The sequence below is a fragment of the Polypterus senegalus genome, chromosome 9, assembly GCF_016835505.1.
Source record: "Polypterus senegalus isolate Bchr_013 chromosome 9, ASM1683550v1, whole genome shotgun sequence".
Taxonomy (NCBI): domain Eukaryota; kingdom Metazoa; phylum Chordata; class Cladistia; order Polypteriformes; family Polypteridae; genus Polypterus; species Polypterus senegalus.
In genome coordinates, this window is record NC_053162.1 from 116,472,388 (window position 1) to 116,493,285 (window position 20,898).

Genomic DNA, 20,898 nt, shown 5'->3' on the forward strand with positions numbered 1-20,898 from the left:
AAGATTATGAATGTTAAGGACGTGAGTTAAGTACACTCCATAGGAAAAGGAGAAGTTGTCTCTTTGAGGGTTAAAAGCAAAATAAAGGAAGGGAGTGGGAAGAATAGATAAATAACCAAATATTTCGTGATCGGGAAAAAGCACTGTTGCGGGGGAGCGAGACTCTTTGCTCTAACGGTCTGGTTATATCCTGAACTCAACGGGTCACTCAGGGAATCGATCACCTAAACAGCGGTAACCAGCAGCCTTCAGGTGAGACTGTCAGTTCGCTAATCAGGTTGATCGTCCCGGTGGACCAGGGGACAGGAGGAACCAGGAGTGAAGCAACAACTGAGGCAGGTTTAGCAAAAAGAGTGCGGAAAACTCACTGACCATTGTGGAAAACTAATAGTAAACTGGTTAAAACTCCATTGGGAAACCAACATCCACTGTTGGAAGGATTATTTTCAGGTATTACAAAATCCAAGTAAGGGGGAGGGAGGAAATTGAATATTAAAGCCGACTGAAACTGGAAAACTTGGCTCCTCTGCTTTGAAAAGCATGAATCCATGTACTCATCTGTGACTGAATAAAGACTAATTGATTGAACTATTCCTGTCTTCCTCGGGTGTTACTTCCACAGTTTATTTGGCACCCGAACAGTTCGTTTCCTGTCGGAGAACCCGAGTGAAGGTGCGAATTGCACACATGAATAAGATTGGTGACCGGTGAGAACAACTGCTTTATCGTCTGGGAGAGGTACTTAACGTAACGATAAGAGCGCCTCTTGGAATGAGACGGAGTCCTAAGCAGACTCATAATTTAAAGGGAGAGGTGGAAGTTTAATAAAAAGGGAAAGTACCTCCCGGTCACTAAAGAAAGAAGTTGAAAAAACAGGGTGTGAATGAGGAGCCTCTGTTCGGAGGATTGTTTTCGGAAAACGCACCAAGGGGCGGAAAAAAAAGGCGACTTTCTAAGACGCTACATAGAACAGAAAACAGGGTTAAATTAAAAAAATAATGTAAACGGTGGAATAAACAGAGCAGGAGCAGCTGGCCAGTAGAAGGCTCTGATGATATGAATTAAATACAGGAAGTTAGAAAGATTGTATAAAGAAATGCACAAGGGTGCTGTAATTGAGGGCCATATAAAATGGAATTGTTTCATATGTGGGAATTGATAATTAAAGATAGAGCCCTGAAAGCAATGCAGAAGTGCAATGAGAGACGGTAAAACCAAATGAAACTTATAGCAGAAAAAGAAACGTTGTTCTTGATAATGCAAGAACCAGCCCAAAAGTCCAGGCAAAAGAAGGAAGAATAAGTAAATAATAAATAAAAAATAAATAAAATAAATAAAAAATAAAAATAATATAAATAAAAAATAAGAACAACAGATTATACCTTGATTTAGCAACAGCATGCGTTTCCCCTCCCTTTAACGACAACAGTCCATCACCACCCCTTGGGGCAGCTGGAGGAAATAATGAGGGAGAGGAAGAAGATGGTCCCGATGATTTCTAAAATGAACAGTTTAGCCAGAGATGGATGAAGAAGAGGGAGAGGGTAGAGATCACCACTGACCTCAGTTACGATCGGTGCAAGCAAGTACTGCAGCACAAAGACACGGCTCCGGGGAAAGGGATGCCTCATAAGCCCCGATTCTGATCCCTCAGGGTCAAACATGAATATGAAAGGATGGAATTTCAAGCACCATTAATACAAGTGCCCGTTCCACAATATAATGTACAACAGCCTGACTTGGATTAAAACCGTCCCACCTTCATGGGACCTGCCAGAATTAAGAGGTGGTGTAGGAATTGCTGAATCAGTTTATGACGGCGGAGAAACAGTTAGATGACATGTATAAACCAAATGCTGCAGAATGGATTCAGTTCCTTAGAAGGAAGGTGCAGGCTGAAATGATGTGGGAGGGCAATAGATTGAGACTCTGGGATGACAGGGGGTTGATAGTGGCCAGTTCATTGTTCAGAGGACAGTTACAAGCACAAATAAATGCAAAATATATCAGCCCTCTAATGGCCAGTGAACTTGTTTGGACAAGACTTGATGGCCCGCCTGTGCCTTTGCATCTCAGTTGCGAAAAAGGGAGTGAAGGTCACATCATAACAACACACCGCCCTTGCACTAACCACCACCATTACATGCTCATATGCCGCCTTGATTGTTCTTGTTTTTCTCAAAACAGCAAAAATCTCTGCTGTCCTGGGTTCCTCTTGGATTACTGTATTCAAAATCTTTTCGGTGTATTGCATGATTTTTGGACTGCATTATGGTGAAGTCTGGCTCTTGGACTTTTTAGCTGCTGCTGTCAGAAAAAGAGACTATTTGTATGAAGAACTGTTATATCTCAGCAGAACTGGCTGGAGCAGCAGTCTGTCTTACGTCACAACAACTGCTTTTCTTCTGGAGTGGTTCTATCCCACATATCCCCATTGTTAAATCCGCTCGCTTTCAGTGGAATGATGTGAGACAATGGGTATTAGCATGTTAGGAAGGGGAGAATTGGGAGTATGTGGGACCTAATATTTGGTCCACCCCAGATAGATCTGTTAAGAAAATTGTAGCAGGACGAGTTGCACCTGTAACCCCATCACTCTGTCATTCATCTTCCACCTCTACACCTACACCCATGCTGTTTACCCTTCTAATCTTTTAGTTAGATTCGCTCCACTCATCTCTCTGGGTACAATGGAAATAATATTTTGTCTAAATAGCTCATGTTGAACCCTTGGTCATTTTCCCAAAGTCATCCTTCCATTTACATTATGCACAATATCCTTTTTCGCCTGAGGTCGAGGCCGGTGTTACCATTATTCATGCTGACTTAGTTAAGGTGGTACTATTATTCCGATCAAATACTTTGCTGTGAACTGTCCTATTCTACCAGTTAGAAAAGCAGATGGCTCGTGGTGGTTCATTCAGGACCTCCATGGAGTCAATGCTGCTATACACTCTAGGACTCCTATAGTTCCTAATCCTTCCACTATTCTCTCTACAGTCCCGTCCACTGCTATGTGGTTTTCTGTTACTAATCTTACGAATGCTTTCTTTTCAATTCCTGTTCACCCTGACTCCCAGTTCTGGTTCGCATTCGCTTTTAAAGGGAAGCATTGGACCTGAACTGTGATGCCGCAGGGATATAGAGAGGCTCTGTGTGCGTGAGTGCATGTGTGTGTGTGCGTATGGACAAGCATTACCAAAATGGGGGTAGTGTCCTGGTGCTGTATATAGATAATTTGCTTTTATGCTCTGAGGTTCAGGAATAATGTGAAATAGACACAAAGGTTTCTGTTGGTCTTCCTAGCGGAAATCAGGCACAAAGTGTTCCGGAAAAAGTTGCAACTGGTTGAAAGAAAAATGAAATACCTGAGTCACGATTTGACTGCAGGGGAATGTGCACTGTCTAATGATAGGATCGAGGCTATTAAAATTTTACCTCATCCTATTACAAGGCGGCTGGTTATCCGTCCTTGGAATATAAGGATATTGCCGGCAATGGGTTCAAGATTTTGCTGAAAAAGCACAACCACTCCAAGACTTAACAAATTCTCCTAATCTGGCCTTACCTGATAAAATTTCATGAATGTAGCAGGCTGAGAAGTCTTTAACTGATATATAAATACGTTTTAATGTTCGCGCTTGCGTTAGAATTTCCGGACTAGTCTCGTCTTTTCACTGTGTTCATGGACAAGAAAGGGGGGTATATGACTGCAGTACTAACTCAACAACAAGGAAATAGACAAAGACCTGTCACATACTATTTAAAAAAAAAAAAAAAAAAAAAAAACTGGATCTAGTGGGCCCTACAATTCCGGCCTGTCTAAAAGCAGCTGCTGCAACAAGAGAGGCCATATTAGCATGCTCAGACATTGTGCTCATGAGCCCCTTAATGGTAAAAGTACCACATGCAGTTCATTCTATCTTAATGCAAGCGAAAATATCACATTACTACTGCGTGAACAATACACTATCAAAATGTACTGTGCACTCTCTCGAATGTCACAATTGAAAGATGTTCTACACTAAACCCAGCCACTGGAAGAAGGAGAACCACACAATTGTCATGACGAAATCACAAAAATATTGAAACTCAGATCTGATTTACAGGAGGTACCTCTGGAAAAAAGGGAATATATTATTTGTAGATGGTTGTTTATTGCGCTTAGAAGACGGGACGTTGTCTGCTAGCTACGCTATAGTCAAAAGAAAAACTGCCTGCTTGAAGCAAACCGCATTTCATCTGTACTAAGTGCACAGGCAGCAGAAATTATAGCGCTCACCTGTGCCTGTCAGCTGACTGAGGGGAAAAAATCACTATTTATACCAATTCCAGGTATGCTTTCGGAGTCTGCCATGATCATGTGGCATTATGGAAATTAAGGGGATTCAAAACCAGTACTGGTAAGCCCATACAACATCAGAAATTAGTGGAATCCCTTCTCGAAGCTATAACAAAATCATTGAAACTGGCATTAGTTAAATGCCAAGCCCATACTGGGAAAAAAGACACAGTCAACCAATGAAACGAACTGGCTGACCACTTTGCTAAACAGGCTGCCTATAATAACACATCAGTCTCTTTATTCCAACAGAAGGATGACAGAGACCCTGATAATCAAATTATTTCTTTACAGAGCGCCGCCACTGACAGAGAAAGGATAAAGTGGTTCTGAGAAGGATCCCTCTCTGCTGGGGTCTGGACCCATAAGTAAACTAACAAACCTTCTCCTCCCAAAGGCTTCTTTTCCAGGAATGGCAAAAATCGCACATGGCCTGGATCACACAGAAAAAGATATTATGACTCAGGATTGTCGAGCGACATTTGAGAAACCACAGGGTTCTCTGCATATGCTGAATAATTCTGCAGACGATGCAAATTATGCCAAAGGTTTAATGTAGGTAAAGGTACTCAGGTAAGCCTTACCGTCACTCCTAACCCAATGGGCCCATTTGAACACCTCCAAATGGACTTCATTGAGTTAACACCGTCTAAAGGCTACTGTTATTGCTTGGTAATTGTCGATGTGTTCTCCCGATGGGTGAAAGCTTTCCCCTCTAAACATGCAGACTGTGGCCAAAGCTCTGATAAAAGAAATCATTCCAAGATAGGGAATACCACAGAACCTGCAGACCGATACTGCAGTACTCACTTTATGAATTCTGTAATAAATGAGCTGACTACTTGGCTCCAGATAGATGTACACCATTACTGCCAATACCATCCCCAAAGTGGAGGTATTGTAGAAAGGTGCAATGGCACCCTAAAATTAAAATTGGCAAAAATCTGTGAGCAGGCAAACTTAACCTGGCCAGATGCTTTACCCCTGGCCTTGATGGGGTTGAGAGGAAGGACACATCGGCAGTTGGAACTGTCACCATTTGAAATTTTAACTGAACGCCCCATGCCCGTTGGCATGGTTATCAGAAATGTCACTTTGCATACTGTGGACAATGATCTTCTCTCCAGTCTTACAGGTCTCCGAGCCACCCTGAAGGAAGTCCACAAACAGGTTAATCAGGCTTGGCGAACCGGTCCCTCACCGACAGAGTCCCAGATTTCCCTTGGAACCTGGATACTGGTCAGAGACACCTGAAGGAAACATTGGCATCAACCTCACTGAAGGGGACCATTCCAGGTGCTGCTATCTACAACTCCCGCCATTAAATTTGAAGGACTTCCTGCCTGGATCCATGTCTCACACTGCAAAAGATGGCACCCATAATTTTTACAATCTGGGTTTTGTTTCCCTCTGTAATCCTGATAGATGGACATCAAAATCCCATTCTGAATTATGAAGTAGGGAAAACATCCTCAGTACAGGTTGACCTTTGCTCTGTTGTTCCCTGCGCACTGGACAGACAAGACAAATTGAGATTGTCTGAAATATACGTTTGTGTGACTCAACCCTGGTATAAATCTGATTCAAGCTCCTCCTCCAGCCTGTCTGAATGTTCAAGCTGGAGTGATGTGTTCGCAAACACTGGAACTCAGGACTGGGGGGGTACAACCCATGGGAAGCCCAGGAGCATGATTTAAAAACAAGGTTTTCTATAATTAAATCAGGGTTTACTCCTTTCTTGAATGCATATCTCTCACTGTAAAAAGTGGACTGAATCATTAAGCTGTTGCTGTTTTTTTGGACTTTCTGTGTTGGGACCCTGTCGAGGGATTATTCCCTTTATTTTAGAGAATAATGTGTGACATAAGTGGTTGAAGGTAACTGTTACACAATTAAGAACAGATTCTTGCTATGCATGTGCCACTACTAAAACATATCTCCTAGTTGTATCCCTTCCCAATAACCTTTTTCAATTGTGATATTTTTAAGGATGTACATAACTTTCCTAGTTGCCCTTTCAAGTATATCTTAATGTCAGGAAGTACACGCTAGAAATGCTCCTAACTGAAAAGTGAGGATTGTGTGTGTTGTGTTCAGCAACAGTTGCTGTACCTTTATTCCAAACAACACTGCCCCTGACGGTTCCATTACCCATGCTTTAGTTGGCATCACCTCCCTGAATTAGCAGAAAACTCAGGAATAGCTAACCCTCTTGATGAATCCTTCCAAAAGTGGTTTGGTTCTTTGCCGGTTGTTTTGCCAAATAATAAAGTATGGTGCTAATAGAACTATAAGAAACATGTCACTTGAATGTATTAATAAATAAGGATGTGCCAAGCTAACTGAACAAATGTAATCTAATACAGACACTTAGCTGTAAGAGTGCATTTCTGTAAGACTAACTTTTAAGGTAGCTTTTGATATTGTATAACCAATTATTATGCGTGATGATCATTATGTGCGAAATGTAAGCTGTAATAAGATTCTTAAATTCTAACTGCCACATACCCATTGAAGTGTTGTAACCTTGATGATGCAGAAGAACAGGGAGGTACATGTTTTGCAAAGTGCTGTCTCTGTAAATTGTCTTGCATAACTAGCTATAAAGACTACCGTGTACTTCTGCATGTAATGATTTAATGTGTCATCTTAAGCTACTTGCAAACTCTGCGTGACCTCAAATTGAACTGCCATACTTCCTCTTTTTGTTTAGTAAACAAACTAGTATAAAACTGAGCTAACTCCCTTCTTTGGATAGATTGTCTGAACTGACCTGTCAGTAGCAACTTGAGCTGGCAGGCAGGCAGCTTCTCTCTCACCAAGAATAAAAGAAATTGCTTTTTATTTTTGTTTTTTCCGACATCAGCGTCCACAACACACACACACACAGACATAATTCCAAAAAACTATATTTTCGGACTCAGGGAAGTCTAAAATGTCAAGATTCATCGAAATGTTGAGGTCGAATTTTTTTCATGATTAGTATACTTTCTCTATACTTTGTATACTTCAAGTGTGAAGTCGCAGGTGAATTACTGTCAACAAAAAGCAGGCAACTGAGAAATAAACTGAAACGTTACTCACTCGTGATTTTTCTGTCCATACGGTCAAGTTTTTGTTGAGTAGCACATTCCGATTTCAGGCGTATGAATTACATCTTGATATACAACAAGTGCAAAGAAAGGCAGCACGTAAATTGCTTTCTATTCCACATGCTTTACACACGTATTCAGCTTGCTCTGTCACCGCAAATACTGTGTGAACAGCCACCCTCTGTCACAAGCCACCAATCACTGGATGAATATGTGTGCGCGGCTCATAGTGGATGGCTTTCAGATTTATAGTTAAATGTTATAAGGGTTAAAAACTTACAGCAAAATAATTCAAAAACGAAAACTAAAGTTATGTCTAGAAAATTATTTAATTTCAGTTAGTCTTTCCAGCTACTTTAATAGTTATGTTTAGTTTAAGTTTTTACATTTCAGTTTTGTTAAGTATTTTATTTCAGTTTACGAAAATGTTTTTTTAATAGTAGTTTCAGTTTTGATTTTAGTTTTCGTTAACTATAATAACCTTGCTACTCACAGTCATTAATTTTACTGAAAACTTTCATTTTCTTAGTTTTGGAAGCTCTTGGAACTCTTATTTTCAACTAGTTTACTTACTCATATGCAATGTTGGGAGTAACACATTAAAAATAATATGCATTATGTAGTCATTACTTTATAAAGTAATAAAAACCATAATGCAATACTTATTTTACAGATATAAAAATATTGTCATTACTTAAAAAACAGATTTGTGTTACTTTTTACTGTTAAAAAGAAATTTCCATGCCTTCTGACCCATACTGCATTTTCTTGAAGTGACACAGTTTGTCAGCAACACTGTAAAGTAAATGTAACATAGCTCAAAACACTGCTTTTACCAGTTGAAGTACTGACATTATTTTAGCTTAACATAAGGAGCACTAAATGAACAGCATTGAATCCTGCTTCAGGTTATCATCCAAATCTGGAACTGAGTAGAACTTTTTGTTCAAAGAAATAGATTTATTTTGATTATAACTGTGTAATTATGTACTGTTCCTTTGTATATGGTAACATTCCCAGTTTTTTGTGGGTGGTGCCCCAAGAGGCAGTGCCACCTTGACGTCCCCACTCCTGAGCCCTTGTTCTGGCTATTTAAGCCAAAGCCAGAGGAAAGCTTAGACTTAGTGCATTAAAGCTGTTTAGAGTTACAATGCCTATTGTTTTTATTCTTGTAAGTTTTCTAGTATTCTTATTATTTTCTGCAATGGATTCTGGTTTATGATTACAGATTGTGTTTTGGGACTTGTTATTTGTGGACTGTCTTTTAGGCAACTGCTTTTTTCCTTTGTTAAGTCTTTTACATTATTTTTCCCTTATTGATAAAATATTTTTTAATTTGTAAAGGTTGTTTTGTGCATTATCTTTCCAAATCAAAGGTTTTTGTTGTGGTTTTCTTTCCTTTTGGAAACATCAAACTTATTTAGAATTGTTAGAGGCATTTTTAACTTTTTCCCATTCCTTCTGCAGAAGGTAGCATTTAAAAAAAGGCGCATTCATTTTTTTAACATTTTGGACATTTTAATTAATACTATGTTTTCTACACACATTTTTTTGCTGTGTATTATATGAAAGTGGCAGATTAATCATTTTAAAACATGGTATGTGGTTTAAGTGGGAGCTCCCCGCAAACCTAAAACCTGCTTGCACTAGGCAGGGGTTTACAGACACAGGCTTGTGGACCAAAGGGTTTTCTGCCTTTCCCCACCAAAATGTAAGGATGTGCAATTTTATTATATTCTTTATGTTCATAAACTACAAGTTAAAATTAAATGCAGCTTGCCTGTATGTTAAATTGTTCAGAAATTATAATATCCTGTGCTGCTTTTACATTGGCACAATCATTAATATTGCCTTATTTCATATTGTAACAGGCTGCTGCATTTCTTGCTGACACCAAGTGCCAATAGATTATTTTACTTTTATATTGCAGTTTTACACAGCACGGTCACTCACCACAACAACAGCTACAATTTATTTCTTGTATAGCCCAAAAATCACATAAGGAGTGTTGCAATAGGCTTTAATAGGCCCTGTTTTCTGACATCTCCCCAGAAGAAAATAAAAGAACTCCCCAAAAAATACCCATTTAGAGGGAAAACATGGAAGAAATCTTGAGAAAGGCGATTAAGACAGAGATCCCTTCCAGGTAAGTTGGGCATGCAATGGGTGTCAAAAAACAGGTAAACACAATACACAAATCAGAATACAAGTAATTAATTCTCTTCTCTGAGCTAGTAGGCCAATCATCATTCCCACCTCAGGGATACTAATAATAGTACAATAGTAATAGTAGAAATTACCTACAAAATGCAATAACAGATTATATCACTCACTAAATACAGCAATTCTTTAGCCCAGGCGAGACGCTTCTGATGCTGTCTCCTGTTCAAGAGTGGCTTGACACAAGAAATGTGACGGCTGAAACCCATGTCTTGCATACGTTTGTGCGTGGTGGTTCTTGAAGCACTGACTCCAGCTGCAGTCCACTCTTTGTGAATCTCCCCCACAGTTTTGAATGGGTTTTGTTTCACAATCCTCTCCAGGGTGCGGTTATCCCTATTACTTGTACACTTTTTTCTACCACATCTTGTCCTTCCCTTCGTCTCTCTATTAATGTACTTGGACACAGAACTCTGTGAACAGCCAGCTTCTTTAGCAATGACCTTTTGTGTCTTGCCCTCCTTGTGCAAGGTGTCAATGGTCGTCTTTTGGACAACTGTCAAGTCAGCAGTCTTCCCCATGATTATGTAGCCTACTGAACTAGACTGAGAGACCATTTAAAGGCTTTTGCAGGTGTTTTGAGTTAATTAGCTGATTTGAGTGTGGCACCAGGTGTCTTCAATATTGAGCCTTTTCACAATATTTTAATTTTCTGAGATACTGAATTTGGGACTTTCATTAGTTGTCAGTTATAATCATCAAAATTAAAAGAAATAAACATTTGAAATACATCAGTCTGTGTGTAATGAATGAATCTAATATACAAGTTTCACTTTTTGAATGGAATTACTGAAATAAATCAACTTTTTCATGATATTCTAATTTTATGACCGGCACCTGTAGGAGACAGTCAGTGCTAACAAGAAAACACAGACACATGATTCAAATGAGTCTATTTGGCGTGTCTACACCGATAACGATATAAGTTGCTACATTTATTAATACTAAAACAAAATTAATTTGGTGTTTCAATGCTTTAAAGAGCAAGGCACATCTCCATATTAATACATGTACTGTGTTAACAGAGTTGCGTAATTGCCAAAACACATAGTAGGACAAGCAAACCAGTATACTTCATTGCAAAATGCAAATTTCCAAACACTGACTTTGTGTCACTCAATTAGCTTTTGAAGGCAAACTACTTTTATAAGTATAAACCATAAGTAAAAGCATACTCACAGTTATAGATTTATTGATTACGTGTAACAATGGCACAAATAATTTTCTAATTCTGGATTTGTACACAGGTATAATCAATAATAAAGTCTGATCACTCACGTAAGTAACCTTGAAAACAGCAAAATAAAGGCTGCTTTACAGGAGTTCTAAAATAAAGAATTAATTTAAAAATGACAAGTTTGACTTCACACAGGAATTTTTAAAATTAAGGCAAATGTTAAAAAATGAGGGACAGATTTGGAATATTAAAGCACAAAGAGCTTCTGACATTTTAAATTTGAATTCATTTTAGTCATCCGTTAAATAACTCTTTAGTAATATTTTTTAACCAGCTAATAATACAAATATGAAATTCTACATTAGGAAATGGTGCAAACCTAAGAAACTGGTTCACTATCAAACCAGACTTTAAAACCATGTTGTTACTAAAACAGATTTAAAGAGTTTGTTTAAATGGAAATATCCTGAATTATCTTGGAATTCACTAACTGATATATGATAATACATGAATATTTATATTTAGTATGGGGTTTTAAGCTGTATTTTTCAGTAACTAAACAGAAAATGTCAGATAAATTTAAAATGTGCACATGCTATGCTAAACCAAATAGTTTATGATATATCATTCTTTAAAAACACTATACTGAAATCTCCCCATGATTATAAACACACCCAAAAAGTTGTTACACAGAGGGCATTCCCATCTCTGCCACACATTAAAATTGAAGCATTGCATTGTATTTTGATATTTATGAATGCCAATACTTGTTTACTTAAATGATAGCTCGGAACCTATACAGATAGATATACCACTATTTTAAAGATTATGTTATTGTTAATATTTATATATTTTATATTGCATTGCAGAAAAAGGCACAATATCTTACACTACAATAATGGAGGTACTTTAATAAAAAGCCATTGAATAGAATTTCTGTTTTTGGTGTGGCATCCAAAAGTATCAATTATCATAAAATTTAATTGGTATTGATATCAAATACAAAAATTCTTATATTGCATTGTGTGTGTATATATATATATATATATATATATATCATTGCATCCTTGACATGACAAATGTTTACTATTTAAAGTAGTATACATAGGCTTCTGGAACATTAAGTATTAAGCTACCTGAATTCCAGGTTTCCAAGGCTCTAGTGTATACAAGTTTAAATGATGGTCTCTACTTACCAACATTCCAGACACTGATATTCATGCCAGAATCCGAGGTGCTGGAGCAGGACCCAGAAGATGTATAGCTGGACTAAATAAACATAAGTGCATGGCATGAAAAACAGTTAGAGTGCAAAACATTTTATATTAAGCTGCTGGAATTAGTAAAAGGGAAGCATAAAGCCAGCTATACCAAACCACTAAATTACTTAGTTCAATTAACTCAGAAGAAATTAATTAATTTGTTACACAAATGTTAAAATAAAAGAGAAAACTCTACTCATTTTCATCTTACATCTGTAAAGAGTCTGAACTTTCAATATAGTTGGTAAATGGTGTTACACTTCTGTGTGATGCCTGTTTGGTTTTTCAGATAATCCCAAATTTTCATTCTTAGTTTGGAAAATGTCTAGTCTTTTCTTCCATATTTTAAGTTAATGTGTTTGCACGATCAAATACCAAACTGTTTTCTCATGCTTCTGTAGACCTGCTCTCCTCATGGTTAGTTTAATCTTTTTTGAGAGCCACACTAAGTACTGTGTAAGTAACAGGTGATTTATAAAGCAATTACCAACTGAAATACATGTTCCCCCAAGAACTGTTCCTCAATGAAGGGTTCCTCAATGACAGGCTGCTTCAGCTAAACTGCTCCAATTGTAATTTGTAAATGTGTGTTTTTGTGTGTGTGTGTGACTTCATAGAGTACTGAAAGTCAATGCAACTTCATTAAAATTAAATGAAGGAAATACAGAAGTTTATTAGGAAAACTGGAGTAAAAAAAATACAGCTGTTTTGTGATCAAAATTTAAATTTCAGCATTACAGTTAAAATTTTGAATTTAATCTCATAGTTAATTTTGTGATTAAAGCCTAAATTTCAGAATAAAATTAAATCACATAATGCGGAATCTTGCTACCTGAGCAAACAGAAGGAAATACCTTCCCTACCTTCTATATTGTTTACTGTTCACTATGTTCTTCTCCTAATGCACAGTCTTGGAGTTTAGCAACTAAGCATTTCATTATGTATTTTACTGTGCGCATTATTGTATGTGACATATCTGCCCAGGGATCAGTTTCAGTGACTAAAAGGTGGGTTTGTATATGCATTATGTCAGTTTAAATAGTTAAAAAGTGGATTTTATGTATGTAATATATCGAATCATTCCAAACTGTAGGCCTACTATCCTGAACTCAGCACAACGTATCAGAACCAAGATGTATTTAGATACATTAACATTAGTGCTGCTAGGAGCATGCCTTATTGTAACAATGTACTCTGTTTGGACTGCTTGCAGATTTAACCAGGGATATCCCTGCATTTGTCCATTACTATCAACTTTGCTTCTCAAAAAAGCAGCTGCTTCATCAAAACCTGTATAATTCCTCTGTTGAAACATACACAATTTTTGGTTCAGACTATGGTATTATGGTTGAATTTTTTTTTTCTACTGCATCCCTAAAGGTTTTTAATTTTTTTCCTGTGGCCCTAATACTCTTCTGTAGGAAACCATATGCATTTCAAGAAGAAAAAAAAAACAAAAACATGAAGATGACGATTAACATAAATATAAGATAAATAGTGTATTTTTTTAATCTGTCACTGAAACTCAAAGCCGTAAACAAACAAACATAACTAAATAAAAATATACAAAGCAAAAGAGACAGCATGTTTCACACATCCCTGAAAAAGGCATTTATTGCAAACTTTATCTATTCTTTCTACTTTTTGACAAGTATTGTTACCCTGAATAAAACTTTTTTTAATCATTTATGCTTATAGTTTTATTCTTATAGGGACTGACAACTGGAATGGAAAGAATTTCTTTATAATTTGAAATGAAATGCTTAAAAAAGACTCACAAATCTGTATTGTGACATGAATACAGCTGAACGATGTGCATTCTGTCCAAAAAGGGTATAACAATCTGGATGGGTAAATTGCATCTCACATATGCAGCAGAGCATAGCTAGTGTCTGAACATCATGAATCAAGCTGAAATGGTTGAGCCTGGAAAAAAATACAATAACAAGAAGCTTAAAGAACTAAAAGTGTACAAAGGGAAAACATAATAAGCAGAAAGATTAAACAGAAAAAAAATTATTTTATGAACTCCTGTTTTCATCTCAACAAAGCTAAACGTTCTCAGTATGTTGCTATCTGTTATAGCATGGAGAAGATGAAGGATTTTTGACAAGGAATAAATAATTCAATGCAATATATAAGCAACAACAGGAGTAATTTGTGACACATGAGGTCTACAGGACAGTAGTGAGACCAGCTATGTTATATGGTCTGGAGACAATGGCATGACCAGAAAGCAGGAGACAGAGCTGGAGATGCTAAGCTTTGCGTTGGACGTGATGAGGATGGACAGGATTAGAAATGAGTACATTAGAAGGTCAACTTAGGTTGGAAAGTTGGGAGAGAAATCTACGTGACCATCATCATCAGGTCCTTTCATGAAAACCCTAAATACAAAGAGGGCTGTTTGACTTATGTTAGGTAGATTGCCCAGAGGGGACTGGGCGGTCTCGTGGTCTGGAACCCCTACAGATTTTATTTTTTTTTTGTCATCCCTGGCCATCGGATCTTACTTATTCTATGTTAATTAATGTTGACTTATGTTTATTTTTTATTGTGTCTTCTATTTTTCTATTCATTTTGTAAAGCACTTTGAGCTACATTTTTTTGTATGAATATGTGCTATATAAATAAATGTTGATTGATTGATTGAGAAAGTCAACAAGGCAAGATTGCATTGGTTTAGACATGTGCAAAGGAGAGATGTTGGGCATATTGGGAGGATGATAAGGAAAAAGGAAAAGACAAAAGGAAAAGAGAAAGGCCTAAAAGAAGGTTTTTGGATGTAGTGAGAGAGGACACGCAGTTGAGGGTGTAACAGAGCAAGATGCACAGGAAAGGAAGAAATGGAAAAAGATTATCCACTCTGGCAAAACCTAACGGAAGCAGCCAAAAGAAGAAGACACTATAAAGCAGTGCCATCATACATTCTAAGATCACAATACCAATCAACATTCAGGTTAAGGAGCTTTTAACAATATGCCATTTGCATGCATGATAAGGAATGGCAAAATATGTTCTATATCCAAGCTACAAAGTAACACAAAAAAGTTAGCTTTTTTTTGTTCAGATGATGGTAGAAACAGAACGTTATGACTGAGTGATTAAAAGTAATTAGAAACTTTAGAGGTTTGTGCTAATATGACATCATAATGTGTAGCAATTTTAACACTAGATTCCCTGGAGCCTACGAAAAATGTTTTGCAAATTTGTAAATCAGCACAAGCAGCAAACAACCTGCTATCCCATCCCTCCCACTGACACAGCTGAAGTTCTCCCAGCTCAGGTTTGGTGTGAGGTGCCTGGAATTGTATCAGGTCAGGCTGGGGAGCATGCACTGGTACAGGGTAAATAATATATCTTTATTTGGAATACATACATTTTGTGTGTGTTCCATGTCTAAAATGATCTGGGTAAATGTAAGATGACAGGAAATGCGAGGCAAGAAATGTTAACACATAACTAAAACAGAAACTTTTTCATGTTACAGTAATAATTGACAAAATGCTGACCTGAAGTGTATAATGTGTGAATACTGAAGTCCAAATATTAAATAAACACTTTCACAAATGTTATAACAAAACAAGGGCACTTTTATTCAATAATATAACCAAAGAAAAGGAAATCATTAAATTTATATGTTGCTGTCAATAAGTAAAAAGCCAAACCTAAACATCAATCAACAGAAAACCAAAATGTCTGCTTAGCTGTTGTAGAGGTAAGATCTGCTGCCTTGTAATCAAGGGCCTGTGGGTTTGAGCCCCAGCTCTCCCCATTTTGAGTGGTGAGCTGCTATTATTATTACTATTATATAATAAAAACAAACATTTAATTTAAGTCTGTAACACCCGGTGTACATGTTTGTTACCTGTAAAAGTTTTTTTTTTTTCATTAAATTCAGTTTTATTCTCTCAGTCAAGTTCACGTGGTACAAGCAACTTTTCTTTCCCTCTTGGAGTTGATGGCATTTATCTGCATTCTTTTCACAAAAATAGCAATGACTATAGTTGGCGGTGGGGTTGATACTTGCTCAGAACTATTTGTTGCACTGGCAATCAAAGATATGATGCCCTGTGACCGCTATTAGACTATCATGCAGAATTTGCACTTTGACAACAAAGACACCCATGCACAATGTGTGAAAAACAAAAGATTTGCTGCGATCTCGGACATCTGGCAATGTTTTGTTGAGAACTGCATTTTGAGTTACAACCCAGAGCAACTGTTTCCAACCAAGGTCCGTTGTCCTTTCTTGCAATATGTATCAACCAAGCCTGTGAAATTTAACATGAAGTTTTGGATTGTGGCAGACTTGGAGACAAAGTACATGTGCAATGCTACTCCTTATTTAACATTGGAATTACCAGAGCCTACGAAAAAATTCGTACATCCGGCCCACCTTAAATCCGTTCACACCACTCCGCCAGTGTCATTTGTCCTGTAAATGTGCTGATAAAGACAAGCAGCCGGCTATTCCTTCCCCCCTCCAACTTAGAATGTACACAAACGTCTCCCAGCTCATGCCTTGATTGATTATCTAGGAGTGAAGTGGAGTTTTAGAGTGGAAATAATAGATCGTTATTTGGAACACACGCATTTCATGTGTGTTCCGTTTCTACAGTAATCTGTGTAAACACATTGTTAAAACAGAAACTTTTTCATATTTTAGTAATAAATGTTACAAAATGTAGGCATAAACTATAGAATGTGTGAAGCATGAAGTCCAAACATCAAATAAACACTTTCACAAAAGGTTAAAAAACAATACAACAACTTCCGTGGCTTAGCGGTAAGATTTGCTAATGCAGTAGGCTTGCTGTGCCTCAGAGACCGATGTTTGATTCCCCGCTTGGGAGAAAGTGTTATTTTTTTTTCTTTTTAACCTCAAACGGACATAAAATTTATAAATTGGTATGCACTGTCAGTTAATGAGATTGTTATATTTTCATGTGGGATGCTCCTCTTAAAATATTTTTTAAAAATTGAGACTGCAATTAACATGAACAAGTGTCCTTATAACTGTTATTTTTAAGATCCATAACACACAGACAGACAGAGCACTGCGTAATAGAGAGACAGACAGACAGAGAAGTCACTAGATATATAAATAAACAGGGAAGGTACGTGTACTAATAAAAAAAGGATCAACATGTGTGTTGATCCTGCTGCACTGAATAAGCTTACGTGCTCTAAACCCCCTCCCCCGATCTGACTCTAAGTAACAGAGCAAGTACAGACGCAAACCAAGTTGTTCTGCCCCACATCTTGTTAGTTGAGACTGTTATTTGTTGAACTGTGCTCCCCCTTCATCTTGTCATTTATTAACACACCAGTCAGTCACGTTCCACACTCACTGTAGTTTTATAAATGTCTATGAAACTCACGTAAAGCACGTAGGTCCCATAATAAACATTTGAATACAATACACCCCATGTGTCTCACGTAAGCACCCCTTTATCTCTTGTTTCAGTCACGTCCAAAACGTATCCTTAGGGTATATACACCCCTGTGTCTGGTTAGTTGTGGTACGCAGCAATTTGAACCTCTGCCTACATGCTTCTCTTCCTCTTGATTGATCCGTGGAAATCACTCGCCTTGTAAGTGTCTTTTAAAGCTTTATTGTTTAATGTACACTGTCTGCTATGTATTGGTTTGTAAATCATTCTTTATTGTCTTTGATTGTACACATGTAAATGCCTGTATGTTTCTTTTGTACATATTTTAGTTTACAACGAAGTACGTCCAGTAAATGCCTTCCAGATAGCTCGCTCACCCCTTGTCGTTGTTTATGTGGATGTGCCAAGTTGTTTAAGCTCTCTGCGACCGCAATGCAGAAGGACAGTGTGGAGTGAGGCAGAAAACAAGTGTATGTGTGTACTGTATAATTTTAACAAAAAGGGCAGCTTACTACTGAAAACGGCAAATATAGGAGTGAGTGGGGATCGAACTGGGGACTCTTGATTACACTTGGTTTGTGTCTGTACTTGTGCTGATACAAAAAGAATAAATAAATATAGTATTCAAAATGCCGGGCACATACACCATTTTCAATGAATTAACTGAACAGTGTGTTTTTTTTTTTTTATATTTTTCTGAAGATGTTTTTGTTAACTTAGTTCATTACGTTGTATTAGGAACTCATTGAGTTTACTAAAAATGTACCTGTGTCGTTTCAATCAATATCAATATAATCTGACTTTAAATTTATATATTTAGGAATGAGGTTATATATTCCGACACTGACTTTATATTGTATATTCGGTAATGATTTTATATATTCTAACTCTATTCTAACTTTATATATTCAGGAATTACTTTATATATTCAAGTTTTGACTTTATATATTCAGGAATGACTTTATATATTCCAAAAATCATTTTAATTGCCTTTTTGGCACCCCATAGGCACTGCATAATAGATATATAAAAAAACAGCTAAGGGGATAGATACAGTATATAGTTAGATAGGAAGGAAAGGCACTATATGATAGGCAGACAGGGAAGCTGCTATATAATAATAAAATTGCTGTTATTACTATATAGACAGACAGGGAGTTCAGGAAGGCAGGCAGAGCAGCGAAGGTTAAAAAGAAAAAAAGAAAAAAAACTTTTCTCCCCAGCGGGGAATCAAACTCAGGTCTCTGAGGCACAGCAAGTCTGTGGTACTCTGAGTCAGCAAATCTTATCAGTATGCCACAGAAGCTGTTGTACTGTTCTTGAGCCTTTTGTGAATGTGTTTATTTGATGTTTGGACTTCAGGCGTCACACATTTTATAGTTTATGCCTACATTTTGTAACATTTATTACTGAAATATGAAAACGTTTCTGTTTTAACAATGTGTTTACACAGATTACTGTAGAAACGGAACACACATGAAATGCGTGTGTTCCAAATAACAATCTATTATTTCCACTCTAAAACTCCACTTCACTCCCAGATAATCAATCAAGGCATGAGCTGGGAGAAGTTTGTGCACATTCTAAGTCGGTGGGGGGATGGAATAGCCAGTTGCTTGCAGATAGTCTTTATCAGCACATTTAGATGACAAAAGATACTGGCGGAGAGGTGTGAACGGATTTAAGAAGCAATTTAAGGTGGGACGGATCTAAGAGTTTTTTCGTAGGCTCTGGTAATTCTAATGTTAAGAAAAGATCCCAGTCGTCCCATGGGAGAAGGACTTTCCAAGACTGTAGTGATAAAGCTTATGGAGCCATTTCTGGACAAAGACAAATTCGTTACAACAGACAACTTCTACCCGTCGCTTTCACTGACTAATAGACAGCTGCACTGCAACACAACTCTGCTTGGCACCATAAATAAAGTGGAACTTCCAGTTGCAGCTAAAGTCACTTTAGTACGCAAGCAATTCTTCATGCTAGTGTTTAGATCTGGTAGTGCAATGCTGACGGTGTATGTGCACAAAAAGAAGTCTGCCTGAATTCTCAGTACCATGTACCATAACATAGAGACTGGGCAAGATGGGAAAAAAAACAATGTTCAAATAACAACTTATGTTCAAATAATTTCAAATGTTTTCAAATAATGTCGTGTTCGTGCATGGATGTGTGTGTGAATGCGTGAGAGAGGCAGAGACAGATCTGATGTCATTCAAGTGGTTACTGGAATATAAAATAAACACTTCACAAATACCATGTACAGATTAGGTTCTCTAAGACACCAATATAGCACATTCTTTCCCTATCTGTGAACAGTGCATTTGCTCTTATCACTTAAGGTCCCTGCCTAAAAGAACTGTTCTTGCTTCAGCTGAAAAAATGTATGCATGCTAAACATAATTGCAGTCATAAATTACAGTGTCAAATAGTTAATTTTCCATTCTGGTAGAGAAGAGTTCTGAATATCCTGTCTACAAAGTAGAAGGCACTCAGTCCCCAGCTCCTTATATAAATTACAAAATTTCCAGATTGTTAAAAACCCACACATTTTCTTTCCTCATAAGATTCCCTATAAGATGTTCCATTATGCTTTATTTTACAGTTAAGCACATGTTTTGCTGGTCAATGAATAATTACTTTCCCTTGTCTAAAGAAGGGGCCTGAGTTGCCTTGAAAGCTTTTTAGTTATCCTTGAGCCCCTATTAACAATTTAAAATCATTATGCCTGATACTCTATATTTTCCTTGTCCAACCCAGGGGTTTGTAGATAAGAGTCTTTTCTTTACTTGTGACATTCTTAATGGCTTTGTAGATTTCTCTGAAACAAACTGTTCATTGGGGTAACAGGAGCTGAACAGTCTGATTTCAGTTACAGAGAGATAAGATGCACTAAAGATAAACACGCATGGTGCCTTTTTTTAAACTGCAAAGGAATACTTCGCATTCTGCAACCTGTGCAACAGTCAACCATGGGAGTCTGAACACAACAGCTGTCATCTCATTTTGCCAGAACCAAATGATGATTGCACTGTTTTAATAGCTTCTCCTCAGCTGTATTTGTAAGTGCAAATGATTATACTACTGTACAATGTATATTAAGGCAGGGTTTATACTTTACGTGATGTGACACATGCGCCTGTGGAAGCTGCTGCTACACAAGCAGTGTAATGTTTATGCTTGCACGCATACTTTATGTAAATCTGGAGGATTCCAACAAGTGTCAGTGTGAGATATTATCACGGAGAGAAAACAATGTTCGGCTTTGTTGTGATATGAATTGCCCAAAACATCCATTAAATTCTCAGGACACCTTGCCACAAAGTCTCTGAAATGGATGGATGTTTAATGGTTATATCTATCAATCCAGGGATGTTCCCATTCCAGAAAGCATTGGGCAAGAGGCAGAAAC

The 20,898-nt window shown here is 37.4% G+C and overlaps 1 protein-coding gene across 1 annotated transcript in view; it reads right to left on the minus strand.

The window, feature by feature from the left end:
• wdr59 (WD repeat domain 59) overlaps positions 1-20,898 on the minus strand; it is a 300,882-nt gene that overhangs the window by 52,799 nt on the left and 227,185 nt on the right. Inside the window, exons 22-23 of the mRNA XM_039763605.1 lie at positions 13,872-14,019; positions 12,028-12,100 (exon numbers count right to left, since the gene is read on the minus strand). Of these exons, the coding sequence (XP_039619539.1) occupies positions 12,028-12,100; positions 13,872-14,019 (221 nt within the window). The remainder of the gene's footprint in view (positions 1-12,027; positions 12,101-13,871; positions 14,020-20,898) is intronic.